Source organism: Penaeus japonicus, unplaced genomic scaffold, assembly GCF_977035675.1.
Source record: "Penaeus japonicus unplaced genomic scaffold, GWHDUDI00000001_assembly GWHDUDI00000035, whole genome shotgun sequence".
NCBI classification, from domain to species: domain Eukaryota; kingdom Metazoa; phylum Arthropoda; class Malacostraca; order Decapoda; family Penaeidae; genus Penaeus; species Penaeus japonicus.
The window spans coordinates 3,749,719-3,772,218 of record NW_028234437.1 but is presented as its reverse complement, the minus strand read 5'-3'; the positions used below and the strand labels follow the sequence as shown (position 1 = coordinate 3,772,218).

At 44.9% G+C, this 22,500-nt stretch overlaps 1 protein-coding gene across 1 annotated transcript in view; it reads right to left on the bottom strand.

The window, feature by feature from the left end:
- Positions 1-22,500, bottom strand: part of LOC122245867 (muscle calcium channel subunit alpha-1) — a 349,394-nt gene that overhangs the window by 112,053 nt on the left and 214,841 nt on the right. Inside the window, 2 exon segments of the mRNA XM_086531207.1 lie at positions 4,773-4,900; positions 10,087-10,226. Coding sequence (XP_086387333.1) covers positions 4,773-4,900; positions 10,087-10,226 — 268 coding nt within the window.

Genomic DNA, 22,500 nt, shown 5'->3' with positions numbered 1-22,500 from the left:
AGGGGTGAGAGATGGAGTGGGAGGGCTAGGGAGAAGTGGAGTGGGGGCTACGGAGAGGTGGAGTAGGGGCTACGGAGAGGTGGAGTGTGAGGAGTGAGAGGTGGAGTAGGGGCTATGGGTAGGTGGAGTTGAAGGGCTACGGAGAGGTGGAGTTGGAGGGGCACGGAGAGGTGGAGTGGGGGCTATGGAGAGGTGGAGTAGGGGCTACGGAGAGGTGGAATGGGAGGGGTGAGAGGTGGAGTAGGGGCTAGGGAGAGGTGGAGAAAGAAGTATCGGAGAGGTGGAGCGGGAGGGCTATGGAGAGGTGGAGTGGAAGGACTAGGGAGAGGTGAAGGGGCTACGGAGAGGTGGAGTGAGAAGTATCGGAGAGGTGGAGTGAGAGGCTACGGAGAGGTGGAGTGAGAGGTAACGAAGAGGTGGAGTGAGAGGTAACGGAGAGGTGGAGTGAGAGGCTACGGAGAGGTGGAGTGGGAAGCCTACGGAGAGGTGGAGTGAGAGTGGGGGCTACAGAGAGGAGGAGTAGGAATCCTACGGAGAGGAGGCTACAGGGAAGAGTAGATGTGGGTTCGGGAGAGGTTGGGAGAGCTACGGAGAGGAAGGGTTGGGACAGTGGGAGCATGTGGAAGGTAGAGAGAGGATTGGGGTGGGGTGGGGCTAATCGGGACGAGGGAAGGAGGAGGGAGGGAGGGGGAGGGGCTACGGAGGAGCTGGAAAAGGGCGTGTACAAGAAGGAGACAACTGAAGAAACATCTTATTTTTCTCCTCCTTCTCCTCCTCTTATCCCTCTTTTTTCTTTTTAAATAAATACGAGAGAGAGAGAAGAGGGAAGAGGGAAGAGGGAAAAGGGAAAAGAGAAAAAGACAAAGGGAAAAGGGAAAGAGAAAGAGAGAGAAAGAGAGGAGAGGGAAAAGGGAAAAGGGAAAAAGGGGAGGGGGAAGGGGAAGGGATAGGGGAAGGGGAAAGGGATAGGGGAAGGGGAAAGGGATAGGGGAAGAGGAAAGGGAAGGGGAAGGGGAAGGGGAAAGGGAAGGGGAAGGGGAAGGGGAAGGGGAAGGGGAAAGGGGAAAGGGGAAAGGGAAAAGGGAAAGAGAAAGAGAGGATAGGGAAAAGGGAAAAGGGAAAAGGGGAGGGGGAAGGGGAAGGGGAAGGGGAAGGGAAAGGGAAAGGGATAGGGCAAGGGGAAGGGGAAGGGGAAGGGGAAGGGGAAGGGGAAGGGGAAGGGGAAGGGGAAGGGGAAGGGGAAGGGGAAGGGGAAGGGGAAAGGGGAAAGGGGAAAGGGAAAAGGGGAAGAGAAAGAGAGGATAGGGAAAAGGGAAAAGGGAAAGGAAAAACGAAAAGGGAAACGGAAACGGAAAAGGGAAAGGGAAAGAGAGAGAAAGAGAGAACAGCGAGCGAGAAAGAGAGAATAAAGGAGAATTTCTGATGCGGCTCACAGATTCACATGGTTGCTATGGTAACCATCAGCTGTTAAGGTAGCCACTCTTCACCACAGCGCTGATATCCGCCTCGGGGCACACTCACTCGCGCCTCCTCTCTTTCTCCGAACACACAGATGTACACGTGAAAATTGCTCACGCATGGAAGGCTAAGCATACTCACATTGGAGGGGATATACTGACATGTAAACACACACACACACACACACACACACACACACACACACACACACACACACACACACACACACACACACACACACACATGATGCACCCGCCCACGCAATCCTTGCCTCTTTTGGCTTCATGTTTGTCCTTCCGTGTGACTGCTTTTTCTCTCTACTGGGTTTCCTCTCTTTCCATTCACGCACCATCCACAATTCCTTTCACATTGCGAAATATTCAAGTATCTGGAAAAGTAACATGGTCAAAGGAAGGTAAAGGCACAAAGCGATAGACAGACACAAAGACAGATAGACAGATAGACAGACAGACACACACGCACACGTAAACACACGCACATGCAAACACCCTTGACTATATATATACCACGACAGATCAGAATTCCATCTTCAACTCGAGTGCAAATCATTAACAGCTTAAGAAAAAAATAAAATAAATGCAAATATTCCCCCCAAACAAACTTTTTATTCCACGCTGCCGGAAACGTCGTAGGCCTTCATACTAAACCGGGTTGGTAAAAAAGAAACAGAAATAATCCCGGTAGGTAAACAGGTTGAAAGTTAAAAAAAATATTTACACTTCTCTGCATTGTGTGACGCCCATTAGCAGCGCCCTAGTTATTTACTACTGTTTGTTGCAACCAAGAGTGCCGCAGCCCTGAGTGCCGCACCAAGTGTGTTGCATTGTAATGTGCGTCCTGGTTCCGCGTGTCGCATTAAAATATGTCCTGATTCTGTGTTGCAATAAAGTTTTTTTTTTCTTTTCTTGTGTTACACAGAAATTATGCCGCGCTCTGTGTCAGAACTGAAGTGTTCCGAGTTTGTGGACAATGTGAATATTGTATAATTGTGTGACTTCTTAGTACTGTGATGTGTTTTCTATTTATGTGCTATGTGTGCTATGATAGTGCGTATTAGTTCCATCTAGTACATCAAATATGACTGACTTAGGTGTGGCACAAAATGTAGTTGTCTCTTTTGGGAAATAGTATAAAGTGTGTTCTAGCGGTTTTTTTCCGTCTCATGATACAGTATGATATGGTTGGGGATATTTTATGAAAAGTGGATTTAGCATTGCGTTAACTAAGCGAATCCTTTTTTGGGGTCGGCACATCTGCCTGATCCCTACAACTTCCCACCCGCTTTATACAAAACATACTCTCCCTCCCTCTCTCTTTTCCTTCCCTTTCACACACACACACACATATACAAGCACGCGCTCGCACAAACACACGCACGCACGCACGCACGCACGCACGCACACACACACACACACACACACACACACAATCACACACACAAACACAAACACAAACAAACACACACACACAAACAAACACGCACACACACACAAAAGGCACTCAGATCCTCATCTCGCACGAACATATCCGAGCAACGCATTTGAAGTGCCCATAAATGTACATCAAGCGCTGCCTGGTTGTGTGTTGCCTCAACCAGGGCGAGGCATCGATAAACCTAACTCTTTTTTTTCTTTCCTTGTATTGCGTGAAAAATAAGCCCGACATCTTGCAGGACATCAAAAGTCTGTCCTACTTCGCTATCGATTGAAGCGTGTGGCCTGCTTCTGAACGAACACACTGCATGAAAAGTGTTCTAACCCGCCAACCCACGTACTTGGAACGAAGTCACTAAATCGTAATGATGAGCACGGCATTAGAAAAAAAAAGCAAAAAAAGCAAAAAACAAAGCAAAATAAAAAAGCACAGGTCTTGGAGCGCCTTCGGTAATGGAGTGATGCGATGAGTAGTGCACAACCGCGCCCGCCTTTTTCTTTCGCGGGCGCTGTCCAAAAAAAATGTCAGCGAGTTCGAACGCGTTACTGAGCTACTGACTGATCCGAGTGTTTCGCAAGTGTGTCGCTGTACTTGATTGCAACGTCCACCTTGCGTGTTTCCCTCGCGTGTTGCATCAAGTGTGCTGTTTTTCTTGTTTCTATCTATCTCTCTTTCTCTCTCTTTCTCTTTCTTTCTTGTTTTCTCTCTCTCTCTCTCTCTCTCTCTCTCTCTCTCTCTCTCTCTCTCTCTCTCTTTTGTGCATTCGCCGGTGCGATATATTTTTCATTATGTTGAATTAAAAAGTCCACATTTGTTATTCATGCAAGTATACTCGCTCTGGCGTGCAGACGCGTGCTTAACAATTCTATATACTATTTGGAATATCAAAAAAATAAAAAGGGGACACTCATTAAGATAATAACACAATCCATACGCTAATAACCGTACCGGAACTGATGATATAAATGAACGAATTCTGACATTAAACAAACAGCCATGAGGCCAACATTACCAATAACAATATCTGATTAATCCATATCTTATTTTTATTTACAAAACAAATATGAAAAACATTTTTTTCGTGTAATTACTATTGTTGCTTTTTATATTCAGATGCTACAGAATTTCGTCCACCAGGTAAACATATTTCAAATATATTTTGTTTCTGCTATTTTGTCATTTTAAAAATTCACTTTTTAAAAATCACTCACTATGATACATATATATATCTTGACATGACCTATCTCGAAATTCAGCAACCAATGTGCGTGCAATACAAAGCAATTTTCCGTCTCCTTCTCGTATCTGATGATCAAAAACAATATCATAAATGTTGTTGAAATGCATAACATATAAGAAACTAATACTTCCTGAAAAGCATAACATATAAGAAACTAATACTTCCTGAAACACATATACGAGTCTCTGCTTCATACATCGGGTGTTTAAAAACTCTCAAAAGAAACGCAAACGCAACAAGAGAGGCCTTCCATAAGCAAATGAATGCTTGCAGGGACCACAACTTACTCATACATATGTATTTAAGAAATCGCACACACACACACATAAATATATCATATCGTAAATACATGCATATACATATATGCGTGTGTGTGTGTGTGTGTGTGTGTGTGTGTGTGTGTGTGTGTGTGTGTGTACACTCACACACACACATAGACACACACACATAGCCATACTTACACGCCGATACATGTGGATATGTATATGTATTTACATGTATATATGTATATGCATATACATACATATACATACATAAACATATCCATATCTATAAATATACATATACATATACATAAACACACCCAAAGCGACCGCCACTTAGCCCTATAAAAGGATACTTCCATTCTACGACGTCTATGCAGATCTTCCTCAGAGGATTCTTGAGGCCCAGGCAGAAGAGGGCGCGGACGGGCCGGTTCTCCGGAGGTTTACCCACGGGCCGACGAGGGGGCGGCCGCTTCCGTCCCTGTGGAGGGAAGAGCAATTGTATTTTGTTCTTGATTTCGAGTCGGGACCGTGAGTCGTGGTGGCGAAGCAGCCTGGCTCATCAAGGTGGGTCTTGTGTTCGTTTGGTCGTGTTTGTGTTTGTGTGCGTGTTCGTGTGGGTGTGTGTGTGTGTGTGTGTGTGCGTGTCCGTGTGCGCGCGCGCGTGTGCGTGTCCGTGCGTGTGCGTGTACGTGTGTGTGCGTGTACGTGTGTGTCCGTGCATGTGTGTGTCCGTGCATACGTGTGTCCGTGCATGCGTGTGTCCGTGTATGCATGTGTGCGTGTGGTGTTACGGGAGAAGGGATGGCAAAGGTCATCTGGGAAGGGAAAAGGGGCACTTGATGTATAACGATGGGGTCTAAATTCCTCTTCCATCTTGCGGTAACATCAGCTTCCTTAAAGTGCTTTTCAACTGAAATAGTATGGAGACACGAAGGGGTTACCTCATGGTGAACGGGAACGGAGGGAAGGGAGGGAAGGGAGGGAAAGGAAAGGGAGGGAAGGAGAAGGGGAGAAGGGGAGGGAGGGAGGGAGAAGGGGAGAGAGGGAGGGAGGGAGGGAGGGAAGGGAAGTCAAAAGGGGAGAAAGGGAGGGAGGGAGGGAAGAGAAGAGAGTGAAGAAGGGAAGTCAGAAGGGGAGAGAGGGAGGGAGGGAGGGAGGAAGGGAGAGAGGGAGGGAGGGAAGGGAAGAAAGTGGGGAAGGGAGGGAGCAGGGAAGAGAGTGAGGGAGGGAAGGGAAGAAAGGGAGGGAAAGGGGGACGATATGCTCAATTAAACAACAAGGAGACGCCAGCAAAAGGGGCTCAGAAGTAACGCTGCAAGGGACGGGGCGGAGCGGGGAGGGTCGGGGAGGGGGGGGATCGGGAAGGGGGAAAGAGACGCGGTAAATCCAGAAGACGGCGAAACGAGGGGAAGGGTAAACTCGGATAAGCCTAGGGTGCCGAGAGCAGATATGACACGGGGAACATTACCAGCATTAGCAGGGGTGTCAAGGGTTGCAGGTAACCCTAACAGAGAAATCCCGAGGTTGCAAGGTTGACCTGCAATGAAGACGGAGAAGGAGGGGGCGATTGAAGACCACGTAAGCGGCGGCGGCGAGGGGAGGGAGGGAGGGAGGGAGGGAGGGAGGGAGGGAGGGAGGGAGGGAGGGAGGGAAGTAAATATAACCCCGACATGGCCCCTTGATAATAAGATCGGGACAAGAATAAAGGCAAGAAAAAGAGGAAGGGGGGGCTGGAGTTAACTGAGAGGGGGGAGGGGGGTAAGGGGGGGTAAGGGACAGAGGGGGTGGAGGAGGGGAGACGGGGAATTTGACCACCAGATGATCCTAGGAAGTGGGATATTAAAAAAAAAGAGAATGATGATGTAAGGTCAGATCGCAGCCTCCAGTTGGTGTTAATATTAGGATATTTTTTGCAATATTAACAACACCAACAAATGTTAAGTATGTGGGATCAAAATATGTATACAATACTGTCTAACATACCATTTGGTAAAAAAAAAAGGAGTTTTAGTTTATTAATAATATCTGCAATGAGTTTAAACAAACAATTTGCGTTGGAGTTTAATATACTCATTATCATGTTCAGCCTAATATGTTAATACACAGTTTAACATCAAATTGTTTATCGCATAATCTAATACATTAACGCCAGCGGAGCAATTTAACATATTGTTCCCAGTGCCATTTGGAGTGGCACTACCTCCACAACGCAAATAGTTGTCCAACATATTCATCGTCTACCATCTAACAGTGGGTATGATGGAGTCCCACGATTTCATGTCAACGCGTGAGATACCAAACATCGGAGGATGGGGCTAACATGCTGCTGATATGGGCAAAAGATCCTCTTAATTAAACAATAAGTGAAAAAAAAAAATATATATATTACATATATATACTTCTAGACAAATGGGATAAAATAGTTAAAGTACAGTGCAGTACTTTGTGGGGTGGGGGGTGGAGGGGTTGAGGGGGCATAGTACATTATATACAAAGTTTACAATATATAAAATATATACAGTAAAAAAAAAAGAGTGGCTGGAAGCTGAGGGTATGTAGGCAGGGTATGTACCGAGCACTGTGCTACACAGATTATTAGGCGCTAGTCTACATAAGTATGATGAATACAACACAGACTAGTACAGGACTACTCGGAAGACTACTGAGAAAGTGTTAGTGCTACCTACAGCAGCAAGTTGGAAAAAAATATATATCTACAAATCTACAATACTACGTTCAGTCAAAACATACGCGAGTGTGAAATGATGTCATAGAATATATGAGGAACTAGGTGTGGAGGATAGTGTAGGAAATAATGAATCGAGAAAGAGAAAGAGTAAGAGAGAGGGATAAGAGAGAGGGAGAGAGAGAGATAAAAGAGAGAGAAAGAGAGAGATAAGAGAAAAAGAAAGAGAAAGATAAGAGAGAGAGGTAAGAGAAAGAGAGAAAGAAAGAGAAAGAGAGAGGAGAGAGAGAGAGAGAGAGAGAGAGAGAGAGAGAGAGAGAGAGAGAGAGAGAGATAAGAAAGATATAACAGAAAAAGAAAGATAAGAGAGAGAGATAAGAGAAAGAGAGAGATAAGAGAAAGAGAAAGATAGAGATAAGAGAGAGAGATAAGAGAAAGAGTGAGAGATAAGAGAAAGAGAAAGAGAGAGAGAGAGAGAGAGAGATAAGAGAAAGAGAGAGAGATAAGAGAAAGAGAAAGAAAGAAAGAAAGAAAGAAAGAAAGAGAGAGGGATAAGAAAAGTGAGGTAGTATGGAGAGAAAAAAAGTCAAGAAACAAAATAGTTAAAAGAGAAAAGAAGAAAAAAAAAAAAAAAAAAAGAAAAAAAATTTGAGAAGAGAGAAAAAGAATAAAAAGATCGACAGATAGTTAAAAGACAGCTGGAAGTGGGATCCCAAACAAAGGAATCAAGGAAGAGGCAGAGACGAGGTCGAATAAAAACGTGATAAGGAATAAAGGAAAAGTATAAGAACAGTGAGACGTGTCAATATAACAAAGCATAGCATTGTGTAGCAGTGACCCTAAGTCGTCACTGTAAGCATTACTTAAATATACATATAGCAGTGCCTGAGCTACTATGACAGTAGTTAACTATAATCCGTAAAGGGAACCAGACAATGCGCAGCTGCACTCATTGTTTTTTTTGCTTTTTTACCTTTCCGTGTCGGTTTTGCAAATGACAGACTCTGAAATGGGCGCCATCGTGTTCTCGATTAAATGTTAGTTCTTTGTTTATTTTTAATATGAAGGTTGGTTTTTCTTGCTTGTATCTATTTTCATGTTCAGTTTTGATTATATATCTATATCTTTGGTATATTTTTAATATGATAAGAAATCTGGGTTTATTTGTATCTATTTTCATATGTATTAACTTGGATATATATATATACGGATCTCCAGTGTATATGTATGTATGTATTTTTTTCTTCATATCTTTGACTTATCTTTTCCCCAAATATATAATATATTCCAAGGACTTACACATCCATTTACCTTTCATTTAAAATCTAAATACAAGACTAATGACCAGAATTATAGTTTTCCAGACAAAAAAAAAAAAAAAAAACTTTCCATACATGGACTATCAAACACAAAAACGGTTCGTGTCTCATCGGTGCTGCAAAAAAAAAAAAAAAAAAAAAAAAAATGCACTATCAGCCACAAAGTTCATGTGTAAAAAAGTAGAAAGAAAAACGTGTCGCGTGAATTCCAGATTGCAAGTTTTATACGAGTGCAAGTCAACATCAAAATAGGGAGTCGTAGGTAAGAATGATCAAACGGCAAATGAAGAGAATTCACAAGATGATATGAATGTATAGACACATATATTTCTATGAGAACACTACTTGAATGGAATAAAAAAAAGAGCTGTTTGTATTTTGCTTCACAGACACCCGGTATTTGTTTTTTCTTTTTTTGTTTTTGGCTAGCTGCGGAACATACATAGTAAAAAAAGAGTAAACAGTTCTAAGCACTAATATCTAATACTAGAGGCCAGCCACCAGCAGCCCGACACCTGGTTAGATAACCAACCTTCCAATAGCTGACCTTTGACCCTCACGCTACCTAAACTAGTTCTCTGTTCACCCCAGGCACGCCCCTCCGCCTCTCCCAGGTGCCTTTTGTAACTTCCAAACTCGTAAAGTTTTCAATTTAAAGGTCTTGCTGATCACATACTAAGTCCGACTTTCTTTAGGGTACTGAGATATATATAATACTCTCTCTCCACTTAATACCATAATCCTATTTCTGTTCGTGTTGCATTATTCTCACTGTGCAACGCTAACCCCCTAGATTTAGAACATTGCACTATTAACATCTCTGTAATAATCTTTCATCTAAATAAACCTCTCTCTTCTCCATGATCAGATATGATTCCAACTTGTGAATTTTTAACAAGCCTGTAGCATTCCTACAATATTTGAATTTCCCTAAAAAAGAAGAAGAAGAAAAAAAAAAAAAATAGCCCCACCTTCAGAAAATCATCCTACCCAAAGACCTGCATCATAACTATCTTGACCTTCAGTACCCTTCCTCCAGGTTTCCCCTTCCTGACTCCCCATACCCTTCCCTCCTCCTCCTCCTCCTCTCCTTCTCTTTTCTGGACTTTCAAGACCCTTTCCGTACTCTCTAGATTGCTTCCTATTTGTCTAGAACGCTTTTTTTCTAGCTTTCTATACGCTTTTATCGTCTTTCTTGACCCTTTCATAATTACTTAGATTCCTTTCCACCCCTTACTAATATTCTAGCCCCTCTCCTCCTCCCCTTCCTCCTCCTAAACCCCCCATCCCCCTTTTCTCTTTCCTAGCCTCCCCCTCCCTCTCCCCCTCCCCCTCTCCCTTTCCCAGGACTGACAGTCCCTTTCCTTACCCCCTCCCCTTACCCCCATCCCCCCTATCCCAAGGCTAGCGGTCCCTTCCCCTCTCCACCCCTATCCTAAGGCTGGCAATCCCTTCCCCTCCCCCTACCCCCTCCCCCCTATCCCAAGGCTAGCGATCCCTTCCCCTCCCCCTACCCCCTCCCCCCCTATCCTAAGGCTGGCGATCCCTATCCCCTCCCCCTCCCCATCCCCTTCCCCCTCCTCCTCCCCTTCCCCCTCCCAAGGCTGGCGGTGCGGTGGCGTGGCGTCGGTGCAGAAGAAGACAGAACAGCTTGCATGCCTCGTGCGGGGTGGCGTCCGTTGCGGCGGCTACCTGGCCCTGCGACATGGATGTGGCTCCGCTTAGTGCTGCCTGCCACGCCGAGGACAAGGGCTTCTCCCCTCCCGAGGCTGACCCCACCGACGCCCCAACTTCACCACCTGATGGGGAGAGAGAGACAGAGGGGCTGTAGAATTGTTGTTATTATTGTTATTATTGTTATTGTTATTACTATCTAATAGGACGAGGTATTTGTGGGTTGGTATACTGTGTTTGGTGTGTGTGTTTGGTGTGTGTGTGTGTGTGTGTGTGTGTGTGTGTGTGTATCTATAAATATATATTTTCTTTGATTTAACTTGTATAAAAAATAAAAAAAAGAAAAAAAAAAAAAAAAAAAAAAAAAAAAATATATATATATATATATATATATATATATATATATTTATATATATATATACACACATCCTATGAAAAAGCATGCCACAACACCCTACACTCCATCGAATATCCATAACCACACTGGAAAATCAATAGAACAATGTCAAATTATATGATAAACAGAACAAATGTGCAACAAAGGTTTTATCCTTTTCCAGCAGCTTGCAATAATTCCCACAAGAGATTAGCAGGCTCTCTCAATTGCAAGAACATGCCTTTGAACTGATTTTCTGTGAAGCTTATCAATACCCTGTGTTGTTATCAGAAATTTGCTTATTGCTCCAATAATACAATAGTTTGTAGATTGCCATGGGTGAGATTTATACGACATTTTTCGATCTTGTTGTTAATATACCGGGATAATATACTTATATACTCGTGTGTGTGTGTGTGTGTGTGTGTGTGTGTGTGTGTGTGTGAGAGAGAGAGAGAGAGAGAGAGAGAGAGAGAGAGAGAGAGAGAGAGAGAGAGAGAGAGAGAGAGAGAGAGAGAGAGAGAGAGAGAGAGAGAGAGGAGAGAGAGGGAGAGAGAGAGAGAGCGATAGAGAGAGAAAGAGAGAGAGGGGGGGGAGAGGGAGAGGGGGAGGGAGAGGGAGAGGGAAAGGAAGAGGAGAGAAGAGAAAGGAGAGGAGAGGAGAAGAGAGGAGAGGAGAGGAGAGAAGAGGAGAGAGATAGAGAGAGAGACAGATAGATAGAGAGAGAGAGAGAACGAGTGAGTGTATGAGTGAAAATGAAAATGAAAAGTGAAATTAAGAATGACAATGAGCGAGACTGAGTGAATCAACACGAAAGTGAATGTGCATGTGCGGCGGCGTGCGCGAAATTATGTAACTACGATTCCCAAAAACGCAAAACAAAAAGGGCAAAACACAAAAAACAAACAAACCCGTAGCAGTAAGAGCTCAGTAATGTAAATATGGTGTATATTGGGGGAAACGTTTGAGCCCTTCGGATTTCCCGCGCCTTGTAAAGATCAAGAAATACTACGCTCGTATACTCACGGTCTCCGACCTGGAGGAATATATAAGAAGAAAAAAAATAAATAAAAGGATTGTAAGAGAATAATAGAATCAATAACGGTTTCATCATATCAACAATACTCGTTACAATATTGTTAATGATGTAATAATGATCGCAGCAGATGTTGACAACAATGACAATCGTAATGATAGTGCAATAGGATCAATTTCGCAACAATTATAACGAAGACACAATAAGCGTTCAAACAATTTAATGAGGCGAATATAAGGCTGAAACTAACAGACGTCATCAAACAACCACAAAATGAGAGTTATGCCTTGTTATTTATCTCACTTGTAATTCTTGACAGCTGGCAAATGGTTACCCGAGTGAGTGAGTGCGTGAAGAGAGAGAGAGTGAAAGAGAGAGGGAGAGAGAGAGAGAGAGAGAGAGAGAGAGAGAGAGAGAGAGAGAGAGAGAAGGAGAGAGAGAGAGAGAGAGAGAGATGAGAGAGAGAGAGAGAGAGAAAGAGAGATGAAGAGCGAGAGAGAGAGAGAGAGAGAGAAGGAGAGAGAGAGAGAGAGAAGAGAGAGAGAGAGAGAGAGAGAGAGAGAGAGAGAGAGAGAGAGAGAGAGAGAGAGAGAGAGAGAGAGAGAGAGAGAGAGAGAGAGGAGAGAGAGAGAGAGAGGAGAGGAGAGAGAGAGAGAGAGAGAGAGAGAGAGAGAGAGAGAGAGAGAGAGAGAGAGAGAGAGAGAGAGAGAGAGAGAGAGAGAGAGAGAGAGAGAGAGAGAGAGAGAGAGAGAGAGAGAGAGAGAGAGAGAGAGAGAGAGAGAGAGAGAGAGAGAGCGAAAGAGAGAAGGAGAGCGAAAGAGAGAAAGAGAAAGGAGAGCGAAAGAGGGAAAGAAAGAGAGAAATGAAACAGAGAGCTAAAGAGAAAGAGCGAAAGGCCTAAAGAGAGAAGAAGAAGAGGACTAAGATACCGGATATAGGGCTGTAGCAGTGATCATAACAAGATGACGGAACACCGTATTTATTAACTGGCAACTCGCCCGTCCCTCATCCTTGTCGGTTATCCTAATTTGAACATCCAAAAGAGATTTTATTTGGTACTAGCCTCGCTTCTTGCAACAAAATGAAAAACAAAACTAACAAGTACAGTATGAAATAATGGTATCTATACTTATATAATGTATTTACTTACAGAAAAACACGCAGAACTGGACAATAAATGGATAAACAAATAAAAAAAAGAATATATTTGCATGAGCTATAAAGCAACATACTCATACACTACATCAAAAGGCATATTCATTCCCTTTAACCAAAGCCAATCCATTTCTTTCATGAAAATCCAATTGGTCTTGTGAATAACAACAAACAAAAATAAACACGATTCTAATCTAGCGAATAGGATCAATAGTAGTACATAATACAATTTCATGAATAAGGAGTGATTCTTATCCCTCCTTCCTCCCCCTTCCCTCCTCCCTCCTCCCCCTACCCGTCCCACGCCTTCTCATAAGGGCGGTGGAAAATAAGGTTACTGGATCCTCCTGATCGATATATTTACATATTAAGAAAGGTGCACAAGAACGCACGCACGCACACACACACACACACAAACACATGCACACACGCAAACACACACACATGCACGCACACGCAAAGAAACACACACTCGCGTAGACGCATAATGCAAAGGTACACGCACAAACACAAACACACACATACGTACACACACACACACACACACTTACGACCCCCCCCCCTCCTACCACACGCACGCACACTTTTCAATGAATGAATAAAGCGGCGCAGGTTCGCGTCCTCATGGCTTACGCATGCATGGACGGCCCTCTCTCTTTGGGGACCCGTTCGGAATTGCCTGCATGACGATCTTTCTCTCCCCTCATGACTCCTGATATGTTGATCCCGCATGGTTCTTTCGCGACGTGGTCCTCTGTCTTTCATGAACATGTTTTCGTATCAATTCTATTTCTTCTTACGATTTCTCATGGTCTTTTGCGACCGTCTATCTCTTCATGAGTGATGAACCTATGCTGATATCTCTCCGATTCATTTCACCAATTTCCCTCCCTGATTTCTCCGATTTTATGGCGACTCCCTCTCGTTCATGAGCCATGAGTCTGTTTTAATAATCCTCCTGTTTCTTCCTAGGATTGTATTCCTCATACCTTTCTAAAGCCCTCATGACGCTCCTCAGTCTGTCTTTCATGAGTAATGAACCTGCTCTGAAATTTTTGTCTGATTTTCCAGATACTTTTCCAATCATTTCCTTTATTTGCCCCTTGACGTCCCCCGATTTCATGAAGTCACAAACCTGTTCTGATAATCGCCCTGTAATTTCTCATATATCTTCTAACTTCATGGCGACCCTTTCTCTTTCTCTACGCCCCCCCTTCCCCTCTGACATCTTTCTCTCTCTCTCTCTCTCTCTCTCTCTCTCTCTCTCTCTCTCTCTCTTTCTTTTTTTTCTTACGACGTCCCTGAATTTCATGACGTCCTTTATACTCCCTCATGAGCCGATTCTGTTATCTCTAGTCATTTATCATCTACTTAAGGCAATTCCTCTTTCGCAACCTTTCGCCTGTTGACTCTCTCACCCATGACGACTACGCACCAAAGTCTCTTTCTCTTTTGGCAATCCTTTCTACTTCTCTCTCTCTCTCTCTCTCTCTCTCTCTCTCTCTCTCTCTCTCTCTCCCTCCCTCCCCCTTTCCCTCTCTCTCCCTCTCCCTCTCTCTCTCTCCCCCTCCCTCTCTCCCTCTCTCCCTCCCCCTCCCTCCCTCCCTCTCTCTCTCCCTCTCCCTCTCCCCCTGTCCTCATCCTCCTCCTCACCTCCCCATTCTTAATTCTGTTCCTAATCCTCATGCCAGCCGCCCATCCCTATAATAGAGGTTTCCTGGAAGTAGCACAGTATACCGGGATTCGAGGCATAAAAAACTGCTGTCGACGGAATACTTTTCTGTGATTAAATGTACACGGGCGGGGGGTGGGGTGGGTGGGGTGGAAGGGTGGAAGAAGGAGAGGTAAGGAACGAGGGTTTAGGGAGAGAGGGAAGGTGATGGAGAGGCAAGAGGGAGGAGGAGGAGGAGGAGGAGGAGGAGACGAAGAATGATTAGAAAAAAGGGGGGTAGATTTATATACATATATATACATATATGTATGTATGTATGTATGTATGTATGTATGTATGTATACATATAATTATATATATATATATATATATATATATATATATATTATATATATATATATATATATGAGAGAGAGAGAGAGAGAGAGAGAGAGAGAGAGAGAGAGAGAGAGAGAGAGAGAGAGAGAGAGAGAGAGAGAGAGAGAGAGAGAGAGAGAGAGAGAGAGAGAGAGCATAAGAAAGGAAGAGGCCGAATATAACATTAAAGGTGATCATATTGAGATTACAGAAGCGGGAAGCCGTTCACAATATTATGCTCTACGCAATATTAGACGTTCGCCACATATGTACGCCATCAGCAACTGCCTCTCCTCATCTGCCACACAAACGGATTGGGTCTTCTCTATCATCTCTCTCTCCTCCCCTTCCTCCTTTTCTTTCTCTTCCTCCTCCTCTTCTTTCTTCTTCTTTTCCTCCTCTTCTCTTCCTCTTTTTTTTCCTCCTCATTTTCCATATCTCTCTTCTCCTCCTCTCTTCCTCTCCCTTGTCCCATTCTTTTGTCTCCTCGACCTCTTCTTCCGTCTCCTCCTCCTACTCCCTCTCTTTTTCTTCTTCTTCCTCTTCGTCCCCTTCCTTCTCTTCTCTCTCCGCTACCACCTGCCCAATCGTGAGCTCTCTTGTTCTCCAACTGTACGCAAATTTCTACACCCAATTTCTCCCTGTTTTCCTCTTTTGCTCCCATTTCCTTTTCCCCTCTTCTTTTCGGCTATTACTTCCCCCCTTTACGTCGTTCTACCATCATGCTATTAGACTACACGCAGTTTCTCTTTATCTTTGCTGTGTGTTTGTTTAAAATTCTTTACGCCTTTTTCTCTCTACCCGGAAACAGCTCTTCGTCTCTCTTTCACATCGTTCTTGTCTTCTCCTCCTTCTTCCCTTCCTCATTCCGCCTTATCCTTCTATTCTTCCTTCTCCTTTTTTTCCTCCCTCTCCTTTTCTTTATCCCTCTTCTCTTACTCATTTTTCTCTTCTTATTCCTCCTCCTCCTTCCCTTCCTACTCTTCCTTCCCTCCCTCCTCCTTCTTCTTTTTATTATCCTTCTTCTCCCCCTCCTCCTTTTTCTTCTCTTCCTCCTTCTCCTTCATCCTCCTCATCATCCACTCTCACTCCTCCCTTCAGATCCACCTCATGCCTTCTCTCCAATTTGTTCCTGGGTGTAAAGGTGGCACAGAGACCCATATATATAAGCACTTGTCCAGGAACTTTATGTGCGTCTGTAGTCCCTTGATGGATGTTGCGTGGCACGTCTCAAGCACAGGCTGGAAGCGTTCTGCAACCTCTAGCTGCATGGATGTCTTTGTTTGTTTGTTTGTTTGTGTGTGTGTGGTTTGTTAAGATACATAAACACAAACCCACACACACACATCCCAACGACACCCCCCACCCCCCCACACACACATTCCAACGACACCCACCCACCCACACACACACACACACACAAACACATCCCGCCCCAAACCCACCCACACACACACATCCCAACGACACCTATCCCCGCCCCACACACACACACACACCAACAACACACACCCCACACACCCACACCCACCCACCCACCCCGACACCGGAGCATCCTCGCACCCCGACACCAGACCCACCGGTGTCCACTGCCAGGATCGAGCTTCCCTTCCGGCTGTGACCATCGCTGACAGCAAAGTGCCGCCAACAATTACATGATCGTGAGTGCGCTGTCCGAGCCACAGTGCGAGGGGGGCTGACAGCAGGCTGACAGAGGACCGTTTCACACCTGCTGACATCCGCTCACTCGCTGTGATAATCAAATAAGCCGCCTGCGAGATAAGGTTATTATAGGATATCCCATCTCGTCCACAACAGCAGCAAAGGTATCGGTTGGAATAATAGTAACGGTGATGGTGATAAAGGTAATGCTGAGAATAATGATGGTGGTGATGATAATGGGATTGATATTACTATTATTAACTTGAAATGTATCTGTAATGAAAATAGTCCTGATAACAATATCAATATTAGTATTAACAATGACATGATGATGATGATGATCACGGAGATGAAGACGAAGATTATATTGGTAATAATGATAATATAATAATAATGATAATGATAATAATAATAATGTCAATGTCAATAATAATAATAAAAATAAAAATAAGTAAAACTATAAAAATACTAGTAATAATTATGATAATAATAAACAAATAAAAATTAATTATCATAATATTAAAATCATTATTATCGCAAAATGCTACTACTACTACTGCTGCTATTAATAATAATGATGATGATGATAATCTTAATCATAAAAAATACAACAACGATTATCATTTTCATCATCATGAAATCGACAATATCAGCAATAATAATTGTAAGAAATATAGTATTTATACTGAATGCCATACACACACTATGTACACAAACATACACATACACATATGCACACAAACACATATGCACACAAACACACACGCATACACATATGCACACAAATACATACATACACATAAACGCAAATAAACATATCTACAAACACATACACACTACACACACGCATACATTTACAAAAATTAGTATATATATAAAAAATAAAAACAGCCATCATAAAGGAAGTTAAATCCCCAGAACTTGAGAAAATCATTAATTATGCAGAATTAAATTTATAATTAACGATTTTTACATCCACTGCACGACTTAGCGTGCATATGCCACTAAGACCGTACGTATTTAATCATAAATAAGCATAAAACGTGAGCGCCCAACTTCGCCCATGATAAATGTGTAGAATGTTGAATGACAACGTATGGCATGGCATGGCGTTCGTCGGTACGTGCTCTCACCGCCTCGCATCTTGTCCGTGGGATAGGTCCTGTCTACAGTAAATGAGAAGAAAAAGAAGAAGAAGAAGGAGGCGGAAGTTACAAAAAGGCAGAACGCATTAACTCCAAAATCCATGTTTTGAGAAAATCGATGTTAAAGCTTTGGCTGCATGTATATTTACTCCTATCATTGTTATCGATAGACAAAACTGACCATACCTTTATTGACATTCAGACACCATGATGGTTGTATCAAAATCCGTCTTTAATTAAATGACGATTCCACAGATACCAAATTCATAAAAATCGCATTTTTGGAGTTAATGCGTTCTGCCTTTTCATTGCAGTACTGTCTGCAATCGACACGGTGCAGCTGGCAATGATCTAACCGCCTCTGACCTACCAGCGAGAACGTAAACGGTCTAGTGTTGATGTTGCTATAAGCTGTATATACCTGTCTTGTGTAGCGAATGGAAAGATTAAATGGTGGTAGCATGGGGCGCTTGGAGGAGTTGGAGGAGGAGGAGGAGGAGGAGGAGGAGGGGAGGAGGAGGAGGAGGAGGAGGAGGAGGGGGGGAGGGGGGGGGGAGGAGGAGGAGGAGGAGGAGGAGGAGGAGGAGGAGGAGGAGGAGGAGGGGGGGGGGGGGGGGAGGAGGGGAGGGGAGGGGGGAGGAGGGGAGGAGGAGGAGAGGAGGAGGAGGAGGAGGAGGAGGAGGAGGAGGTGGAGGAGGAGAGAAAGAGGAGGAGGTGAGGAGGAGGAAGGGGAAGAGAAAGAGGAGGAGGAAGAAGAGGAGAAAGAGGAGAGGGAAGAAGGGGAAGAGAAAGAGGAGGAAGAGGAGGAGGAAGAAGGAGAGGAGAAAGAGGAGAGGGAAGAAGGAGAAGAGAAAGAGGAGGAAGAGGAATTGGAGGAGGAGGAGGAAGGAGACGAAAAAGAGGAAGGGGAGGAAGGGGAAGAGAAAGAAGAAGAGGAAGAGGAGCAGGAGGAGGGGGAAGGCTGAGAAGGAAGAGGTTCATTCCAATAATATCTGTGTTGTTGACATTTTTTCCCCATAGCTTAACTGATTTTGATAAGAAAAACGAAATACGAGGAAATATATTGGCCAAGCATCTTACAAGCCAGTAACTAAAATGTGTATCCTAATGTTCATCAATGCAAAGACATTATCGGCTTACGGTTTAAGCTGTCGGGTAAAATTACCTTCTTTTAGCAAGTCATTTAGTATACCATACTGAGAACATTAATTCGTCTGTCTTTTAATTAAGGACGCAACAAATAGTGTATATGTTTTGAGAACATAAAAGCCATGGCAGCATAGTAGCTTTGGATGTGCACACAAGTACGTGTAAAACTGGTACCAGTACGTGTGACCGTATTCAAGAACATCCACCGTGTGACCGTATTCAAGAACATCCACCGTGTACGTACGCATCTCATCTCTCATTCTCTTTGACTCTTATCTCCGAGCACGAATCCACGAAGCAGTGTCACATCCGACGCGCCCTCTGACTCGAGCGGCTGGCGGAGCACACACACACACAACCCACGAGGGCGTTGCGGCGCGGAACGACCGGCCGTCGTGCGCAGCAAACCCCGGCGACACTGGCTTGATCGCAGAGATAAAGCAAATCGCCGTATCTGAGCGACTCGCTCTCTGTACATCGCCGGCTGAAACCTGCCATTCGCGTCGATAATGGCTGACTTTGCACTAGATGAGGGGCGTGGATCTCTATCTTATTTTTTATTTATTTATTTTGTTCATTTATTCATTCTAGATAATGGCTGACTTTGTACTAGATGAGGGGCGAGGATTTCTCTTATTTTTTATTTATTTATTTTTTATTCATTTATTCATTCTTTTGTTTTTGTTTTGGGATAGCTATGTGGTAGAACATATACGTGCATGTGTCCACACGATAAATAATAACTGCTAGCTAGGCTCGCTATACATGATAAGGTTTCCAAGGAAAGCATAAAATCAGAAAATTTTGTCATAACTACAAATGTAGCATCCTGCATATGGCGGCGTTGATACAAGAAATCTTACCTATGCCCAAACACACACACACACACACACACACACACACACACACACACACACACACACACACACACACACACACACACACACACACACAACACGCTACATACTCTGATAAGAAAGGTGAACATGTTACCACAAATCTGCATACTCTGTGCATCTTCCATAATAACTTCCGCGTGTGCATGATAAAAAGTGCATGCTCTATCTGCCTTCCTCTATCGAGTATGCCCGTGTATGCTCCACCAGAACATGCACGCTCGTGACTCCACTTCCCTCCTGGCATCGGCGTGTCCCCATCTCTGACAGCCTAGCAAAATCTTTCCCCCACACCTACTCTTTTCCCCTACACCCCACTCCCCACGCCCTCCCACACCCACTCTTTTCCCCTACACCCCACTCCCCACGCCCTCCCACACCCACTCTTTTCCCCTACACCCCACTCCCCACGCCCTTCCACCCGCCCTCTTATCCCCTACACCCCACTCCCCACGCCCTCCCACACCCACTCTTTTCCCCTACACCTCACACCCTTTGCTCCTACACCCTATTCCCCTACACCTCACTCCCCACGCCCTCCCACACCCACTCTTTTCCCCTACACCCCTACACCCCACTCCCCACGCCCTCCCACACCCACTCTTTTCTCCTACACCCTATTCCCCTACACCCCAATCCCCCCCTCCCCACGCCCTCCCACCCGCCCTCTTCCCCCCCCCATCTTGTCCTTCACCTCTCTAACCTCAATCAACAGTTCGGAATCCTTGGCAGCGTTTGCACAGGATCCTACGCGAGGCCTCGATGTACACATTCTACGCATGTCCAGGAATGGGTTCAGTGGAGACGACAGCTATGAGTCTAATACGATGCGAGAGTCAAGGAGAGGGGAAGAGGGAGAGGGGGAGAGGGAGAGGGAGAGAAAGAAAGAAGGAAAGAAAGATAGAGAGAGATAAGAGAGGGAAGAGAGGGAAGAGACAGAGAGAGAGAATAGAGAGAGAAAGAGAGAGAGAGAATGAGAGAGTGAGAGAGAGAGAGAGAGAGAGAGATAAGAGAGAGAGGGGAGAGAGAGAGGAGAGAGAAGAGAGAGGAAAAGAGATAGATAGAAAGAGAATAGAAAGAGATAGAGAGAGAGTAATGCGAGATGAAAGAGAGAGAGGGAGAGAGAGAGAGAGAGAGCCGGAGAGCGTGATGCGTTGCCATGACAACCTCACCGTCAGTGTTGCCACCGGCGATCGGCTGAGTAACCTGCACCCCCTTCGTGCACATTGTGGTGACAAGATGCAGATCCTTCCCTCCTCCCGATGCCGTAATACGACAGATTTATTTCCCGTATTCGCCAGCATCCTCAAGGGATCGGCGAGGCGGACACTGAGGATGAGAAAGGGGGGGGGGGAGAGGGAAGGGCAGGTGCGTGGGGGATGCTGGCACGTCTGGGGTGGGAGTGAAAAAGGGCGGAGGAGGAGGAGGAGAGAAGGGAGGGGGAGGGGGAGGGGGAGGGGGAAAGGAGGAGGAGGAGGAGGAGGATAAGAAGAAGAAGGAGGAGGAGGAGGAGGAGGAGGAGGAAAAGGAGAAGGAGGAGGAGGAGGAGGAGGGGAGGAGGAAGAGGAAAAGGAGGAGAAGAAGGAGGAGGAGGACGACAACGACGAGGAAAAGAAGAAGGAGGAGGAGAAGGAGAAAGTGGAGAAGGAGGAGAAGGAGTAGGATCAGCAGCAGCTCGTGCACGGACGAGCAGGTCGAGTTAATCTACGGGAAGCATAAACAAACAAACAAACATCAAAATGAGACTAAACCTTGGAACAACAATACTCATTACGATAATCCTTCGACCTGCGATACCAACCGAACTCTTTCGACCAAACAAGAACATAACGAGGACCTCAGACTGTCCCTAAAGATAGATAGTGACCGCCCTTTCCCCGGTGAAAGGAGGAGAGGAACTGGAGACGGAGGAGACACACCCGGAGTCTTCAAGTCTTCAGGATCAATTTTCATAATCAATATACCAGGAGGATGGATATCAAACCGAGAAACTCTACTACAGGCACTGGAGATATTACAAAGTTGTGTGGACGGAGGAACAAGAAAAAAGAAGTAAAAAAATTACCATAGTATAGACTGACCCGCCACTATTGTTTTCAAAATAAAAGGAAAAACAGAAATGTTTAAACAAGAAGAGGAATAAAAAAATCCATAAAACAAAATATATCATTCCCCTCAAAGTAAAATCACATACAAAACGTCCACAAGAGGAAAAAAAATCGCAAAAGAGACAACAACCACCACCATATCACACCCACGCCCACATCCACACCCACCCACGCACACGCGGACCAACTCAAACTTATTAATCACCAACCAATCCTCTCGATCCTAATTCAGAAATCCAAGAAACGACCAATCAGAACCCATCAGCCAACGACCAATCAGAATCCACCAGCCATCCTCTCCTCTCAGACTCTACGGAAAAGGAGAGACAGCGAGAGACAGCGAGAGAGAGAGAGAGAGAGAGAGAGAGAGAGAGAGAGAGAGAGAGAGAGAGAGAGAGAGAGAGAGAGAGAGAGAGAGAGAGAGAGGAGAGGGAGAGAGAGAGAGAGAGGAGGAGGGAGAGAGAGAGGGAGAGAGAGAGGAGAGAGAGAGAGAGAGAGGAGAGAGAGAGAGAGAGAGAGAGAGAGAGAGAGAGAGAAGAGAGGAGAGAGAGAGCGAGCGAGAGAGAGAGAGGAGAGAGAGAAAGAGAGAGGGGAGAGAGAGAGAGAGAGAGAGAGAGAGGAGAGGAGAGAGAGAAAGAGGAGAGAGAGAGAGAGAGAGAGAGAGAGAGAGAGAGAGAGAGAGAGAGAGAGAGAGAGAGAGAGAGAGAGAGAGAGAGAGAGAGAGAGAGAGAGAGAGAGAGACAGACAGAGAAGAGAGAGATTACACACGTAGCTGCAACGTTGTTTATTCAGGGAGCATCTCGGTAAAGCGGGAGGCGATGTGTGCAACCCCGCGCCGCCCGC